The sequence below is a fragment of the Ovis aries genome, chromosome 22, assembly GCF_016772045.2.
Source record: "Ovis aries strain OAR_USU_Benz2616 breed Rambouillet chromosome 22, ARS-UI_Ramb_v3.0, whole genome shotgun sequence".
Taxonomy (NCBI): domain Eukaryota; kingdom Metazoa; phylum Chordata; class Mammalia; order Artiodactyla; family Bovidae; genus Ovis; species Ovis aries.
In genome coordinates, this window is record NC_056075.1 from 19,313,016 (window position 1) to 19,319,522 (window position 6,507).

Here is a 6,507-nt window from a genome sequence, read left to right on the forward strand (position 1 = left end):
CCTGCCTTCTCTGCTGGACCGGCTCCCTCACTGTCTCCCGGGTGCACCTTGGACAGTGTGTAGCTGCATGTTCCCCAGGGTGGTGCCTGGCCTAGACCTAGCTTGGGAACACTGGCTCTGCATACAAGGACAGCCCACCATCTGGAGTCAAAGGGCCCCCAGCCCCAGTTACCTGCTCCCTAAGGTTCTAACCTGCCTCCCATGTTATGCCCATTACACACTTTCCCAGCCGTTTATCACCTTGCTTATGAAAGGTCAAGGGGGAAACCTATGAGCATGAAGGAGAGGCAAGCAAAACTATATCGTCTTTAAGGACTGTGGATGTCCTCTTGAGCCAGTCACTGGCCAGCACCGGGGTGAGGGGACCAGCAAGCCTTTGCTTCCCCCCAGCGACCCTCATCCTGCTGGCTTCCTTACACTCCTGCCGGGAGCCACACACCCAGGGGCCAGTGAAGGGGGGCGAAGAGGGGGGGGACTCACAGCCACCAGCCCGTTGTGTCCTGCAATGAGACAGACGAGAGGAGAGGAAAGTGACCGTGGTCAGTGGGCAGATACATTGCTTGAGGAGTGTGGCCACCCTCCCCTGTCCTCATGCCCATGAAGATCCTGGCGAGGTAGCAGAACTTGGGGGACCCCCTCACCTGAACCTGGATGTTGGAACAGCATCTACCTTGATACTGTAAGACACCTGGTTTTTGGGGGGAATCACAAAACCCTGGTTCTTGCCCTGAACTGAAAAAAGTCCTGTCCTCTTGGCTTGGCCAATGGCTCATGCTGGAGTGGGGACAAGGGGAACCCGCAGGCATCAGATGAAAGTGACCCACAAAGCCTTGCTGGGCTTCCAGCAAAGGAGGTTGAGCAGATGACTGTCGGAGGGAGTGTCAAAGATGACCTAGAGAAAGAGAGGGAGGCATGATTGTGCTCTGATGCCGGTGCCCCTGGTCATCCAGGTGAGTGCTGGTCATGTGGACAGTTGCTGCCAAGCAGGGCTTGCTTTGCCCAAGCACGCCGCACAACAGTGCTCCAGAAGGGGACTCTTTATCAGTTTCCAGTGTTCCTGAGATAGAACAGCTCAAAATGAACTCAACACATACAGCTTCAACGTTTGCTAGAACTGCTGAGTGTGCTTCAGGGTGCTAGACGATGGGGCAGATTTGTCTGGTATAAAGTTTCTTTCCAAAAATTTTAGGCAGGCAGCCCCTGGGGTGCAAGCCCTGAACTTGTTTTGGGGTCCCATATCCCACACCAAGTCCATGGCTAGCAAGTGCCTCTCCAGCTCTGAGAAGCTTCAGGATCACTTGAGAATGTGCGTCATCACTGATTCCCGGAGCCCTCCCTGGAATCTACTGGGCAGGCTGGGGGCAGGGACTAGGATGGACTTCAGAGAAGCTCCCTGGTCATTCAGATGCAGGCGGTCTCAGACCCACAGGCCTAGCACGTGTTTCATGAACTAATATGGAATCTTCATGTGATAAGCATGTCATAATCTATTTGATTATATTTCATTTAAAAATGCTAGTTGATAAAAGAGTACTGTTTTTACCTGCTTTTGATAATTTTCTTAAGAAAGTTTAAAAAGTGTGATTGATGGGAATTATGAATGAATTTCAACCTGAAGTCTGAAAAGCCATGCTCTCAAACACATACAGCAGATTAAAGGCAGACTGTCCTGGGCTCACCCTGGTGTTTGCTGTCTTTTTCATGTGTAAACAGAGGGCCTGCTGGGCTTGCAATGTCGCAGGCAGGATGAGCAGTAATATACCTAAAGCACTTGTGCCTTAGCAGACCCATAATTAGTGCTGATCATAAATCCTGGAAAACTAATAAAGGCTTCCAGGCAACAGGGTCCAGTTCAGTCGTCACATGTAAGCCCACAAATGCACAAACAGACCTCAAATGGCAAAGGGCAGGGATCCAATAGCCCAAGTTCCTCCCCCCTCCACCACTCCCCCACTCTAGCTGTGGCTGAAACTTTGTCCTGCGGCTTCTGGTGACCTCTCCCTTCCCCTGGAAGGAGTCTAAGCTGCAGGCTCAGCTAATCTCCAGGCCTGACTGCAGGGTTCCTTAGGCAGCAGGCACAGAGCCATGCGGGGGAGGGGTGTGCTGAACATGGGCTCCCGAATGTGTGGGCTGCAGGTGTCATATCAGGCCCACTCCCAGAGCTGGTTAGGTGTGACGATCCCCTCAGAACCCTGATCACCAGGTAGGGAGCCCTTGAACTGCACTTTCACAAGCTCCTTGGGTCGTCCTTTAGGCAAATTTGGTCGAATAACTGAATCAGGATGATGCCCAGGTTACTGGTGTGACTTCAGGGAGCAGAGATGATCTGTATCTCAGAAGATGCCGCCGTGCTCCTCACTCAGGTTGGCTAAGCCTTCCAACCAGGTTTCCTGCCTTGGTTGGCAATCAGAGAAGCAACGTTGATGAAAAATTCACACCTGAGACGCACACTTGTGAGCCATTCACCCAGGTACCTGGGGACCTAGGATCAACCCTCTCTGCCAAGAGACAGCAGGGGTGGATTGTCTCCAAGGGCGGAAAAGGTGGGAGGAACTTCCGTTTACTGAGCCCAGCCAGTGGGCACTGGAGCTGGAGTCCCCCAGCCCTGGAAGTTGGTGACACAGTTGTCAAACAGCGCCTGATAAAAATTATATAAACTAACAATGAAATAATGATATTAAAAACAAAGGTAATAAATACTCAAAGCTTGTCACTTCCTAATTGTTTTACTACATTTTCCTATTGTCTATGTCTTCACAGTTATTTACATCCATGGACACATACAGGGGCCACGTTACCTGATGGTGCCTGGCTGCATCTTTCTCCCAAATTTGCATTCAGAGACATAACATTGGTAACTTAGAAAAAGGCTGCAGTGGGAGTATTCACACCATGAAAATCCACGAACACTACACACCAAAGCCTGGGTTGTTATTTTTTTTGGTTGTTAGACTTAAGAAAGTGATGGAGAAAATGCTAACAATGCAAATTAAACTTAACTGGCAGTTGTGCCCACAGCAGTTACATTGTGAAACAGAGCAAACAATTGAGGAATTGTTCTCCTGTTCGCAAAATTATTTGACTGAGCAAGATCATTCCAATTGTTGAAGGAGCAGAGAAGTTCTGACATAAATCTTTGTTTCACTTTCTTTCTGCTCTTTAAAGAAAATAAAAATATCAAACAATGTTGCCTTTGGATATTTTCATTTGTCAAATTGCAGCCGTAGGTTGGTTACTGAGTTCGGCAAAAGTCACAAGCATTTGCTAAGAGTGGACTGGCTACCTGGAATTCAGAGTATTGTATATTTTATCTGCAAAACTGTACTACACTTCTTTGACTTCAGTTTTTACAATAAACTTATGTATGGATATATATGCACACATTCTCCCCTGGAGAGGTTACTGGTAAGGACTTCCCAACACAGGACAGCTCTCCGTAGGGATAAAAATGAAGAAAGGCCCCAATAGGGATGCAGCTTTCAAGCTGTGTGATGAGCAGGTCTTTCCAGGCCTGTCATCCCCTTTCTGTATAATCCCAGTTGGAAATAATGTCAGAAGTAGAATTTGAGGCTGTGAGTGGAAGGCCCCAAGAAAAGGAGCCTGGTCCTGGCCTGGTACCTCACAGGCTCAAGGTGGAATCAGTGCCCTGCACCCTGGGGCTCAGCAACGCGCAGCAGGGTCACCGCAGCAGGTCTTATAGAGCCCAGGTGGGCAAGGCAGTGCGGGCTGTCACTTCTGCAGATAGGTGGGAGGACCTCTGGGACTCGTGTGTCTATTTTTCCCTGACTCCCCTTGACAGAATGACTGTCGTGTCCTCAGGATGGTCTCAGTGGTCAGGTGCTGGTGACCAGAACTCAGGTCACTTGTGTTCGTTGCTCACACTAGTTAGTCATGTCTGACTCTTTGTGACCCCGTGGACTGTAGCCTGCCAGGTTCCTCTATCCATGGGATTCTCCAGGTAAGAACATTGGAGTGGGTTGCCATTTCCTTTTCCAGGGGATCTTCCCAACCCAGGGATTAAATCCAGGTCTGCACTGCAGGCAGATTCTTTACCATCTGAGCCACCAGGGAAGCCCCAGAACACTTGGGGCGGCAGGATTTCACAGGTCTGTTGTACCAGGGCTCCTTCCTTGCAACCCTAATCTACCATATGCTTTCCAAGAATGTGGCACCAACTAGCTAATTTCACAGGAGATTCATGGAAACTCCCGAACTTACTTAGTCCTCCCTGGCCATTTTAGATGGGAAGACTCAAGCCCAGAGAGCGCAAAAATCTGCTCCAGGCCACACAGCAAGTCGACGGCAGAGCCAGCTCCAGAATCCTGGCACCTGCTCTCAGATGGGTAGTTTTCACCCTAGCACTTGCTCTCACCCCAAATCCTGGCCAGTCTGTGCCAAAGCAGTGAGAGGGCAGGGGCGTGGATGGGCCCCCCCACCCCACCCCAGGATTCTGAGCAGGCTGTCCTCTGGCCCCTCAACTCCAGCCCAGCCCACGTTACCTGCGCCTACCACCACTGCATCGTACTCAGGTTTCAGGCGTCCCCTGGTGTCCGAGAGAGCTCGTCTCCATGTGGGGCAGGGAGAGGCGCCCAAGGCCCTCCGGAGCCCTCGGCCACATGTGGCCATTTCTGCACAGGACTAGGCCGGGAATTTGCTTGCAAGCAGCCTTTTGTGCCTCTCCAGGCAGGGGGAGGAGCAGGGAGGAGGAAGAGGAGGAGCTGCAGCCCAGCTGCATACTTGGCCCTGGGCCACGACTAAATGGGGACACTGAGTTGCCCGCGGCCCAGCCTGTCCACCCGGGGCAGAGTCATGGGCGGTCACCTGTTAACCCGGCAGAGGTCCTGCGCCTTCAGACCTCCAGAGTGATCACTGTGCTACTCATTCTCTGGGGCTCCGCTGTGCCAGGCGCTGTGCCAACCAGTCGTGCAACCCCTCATGTGGGCCCCAGACAGGGAGCACTGAGGCTCAGACGAGTGTGTGTGCGTGTGCGTGCGTGTGCATGTGTGTCCCAAAGGGCCGTCCCCTACCCTGTGCTGTCCTGCTTCTCATTAAGGAATTCAATGTCCAGGATGAGCTGGGGGTGGGAATCCAAGTAAAGAGGGAGACTCAGGTCCAACTTCCCGTCCTTGTGGCTTGTAACAGGGTAGCTGCTCTATGCCTGCAGCAGGCTCAGGAATCCGCTGCCTGAAGGACCAGGGCCTCTGCAACACTGTAGGGGGAGGGGGCAATCTGCCCCTGGGACATCCAGAGAGCCCCACGTCCTTGCCCAAATGCTTTAATGCCATCCGCTTTACAGGCTTTCGCAAAACTGCAAAGGTTTGGGGGGCTAGTTCAGTTCTCTGTGATTCTGGGGTTTGCCTTTTTCTTCTGAAGGTCGGAACATTTCTCTTGTGTGTTTTAGTACCTTTCTCATTTCCCAAGAATCCTCAAGGATTTAGACCACATCTGCAAAAAGGTTCAGCTAAGTGCTCATTCTCCTGTGGCCTGTCCTGAATTAGGGGCCCCTCTGCTCCCTGCCCACTGGTTAGGCCATTCCCCAAGTAGGATAAAAGCACCCTAGGGGTTGGGAGTCTCTGTACACCTCTGATATCTGTCAGCCTTCTAGAAACCCACTATTAGAAGTGCATTTCACAATTAGGAGAAAATGTGGAAAGTTGCCTCTGGGTAAGAGGGACTTCTGGGGACATTTTTACTCTCAACTCAGACACCCCTCCACACGCCATGGAAAATTTACACTCTGTGTGTCTCTGCTAAAATACAAGTCAGGGCCTTCTCCTCAGTGTTATTTATAATATTGAAGAACTAAGAAGACTGGTTAAACTGGACATGCCTCGTCCCACAGTGGTTAAAAGGTAAGGGAAAGCAGCAGGGGACAAGCGAGAGGATCCTAAACAGCGGCGGCATCTAGCCTTTCGCTCTCCTGTGTTTTCCACAATCACCTGGTAATTCCCGTCGGTGGTCAGGACATTAGGGAGGAAGGCAGTCCCCGGCACCTCCTGACTGTCCCTCACTGGCACTTCCGAGGCCTTTAGCCCGAGCTGTGGCTCTAGCTTTTTCAGTACCCACGACCCTGCAAGCAGCTCACTTAAAGGGAAAGAACAGTCCTTGCATGAATTTCAGCTCTCTGGTGTCACACGTGAGCCCTTGGCTCCACTGCGCCATGCTCGCTTTTGCCTCACTTCCCTCCATCCCAGCTGTGGCCTCGCAGCCCAAGAGTAGTGGACGTGTCCAGGTCCCAGGCTCTGCTGGCCTCTTGTCCTCGGGCCTGTTTTCAGGTGAGGCGGGGAGACTTTAGAGGAGGGGCTGCACCCAGGGCAGTGCTCTCAATCCAGGGCACACCAGGAGCACCTCTGCCCCGCCCGCCCCCTCCCCGGGAAGCTCTGAGAAACCTCACAGCCTGGGATCCGTGGGACTGAGTGACAGGAACCTCTGGGGCAGGGCTGCGGCAGGAGCTAGAACCAAGAAGGGAACAAAGAGGCCACCAAGAAGGGCCAGGGGACGGAACCA

General features: G+C 52.1%; 1 protein-coding gene across 25 annotated transcripts in view; it reads right to left on the reverse strand.

Moving 5' to 3' along the window:
• PYROXD2 (pyridine nucleotide-disulphide oxidoreductase domain 2) overlaps positions 1 to 4,645 on the reverse strand; it is a 48,180-nt gene extending 43,535 nt beyond the window's left edge. For 21 of the 25 annotated variants that reach the window (XR_006057666.1, XR_006057667.1, XM_042238929.1 and 18 more), the window contains exons 1-2: positions 4,500 to 4,645; positions 418 to 500 (exon numbers count right to left, since the gene is read on the reverse strand). Coding sequence is in view for 21 of the 25 variants with exons in the window: in XM_042238929.1 (XP_042094863.1) it covers positions 418 to 500; positions 4,500 to 4,626 (210 nt within the window). In the remaining 4 variants the exon portion in view is untranslated. The remainder of the gene's footprint in view (positions 1 to 417; positions 501 to 4,499) is intronic. The other 4 variants (XM_060404674.1, XM_004020095.5, XM_060404684.1 and 1 more) reach the window with 2 other exon arrangements.
• Between the last annotated feature and the right edge of the window lie 1,862 nt (positions 4,646 to 6,507).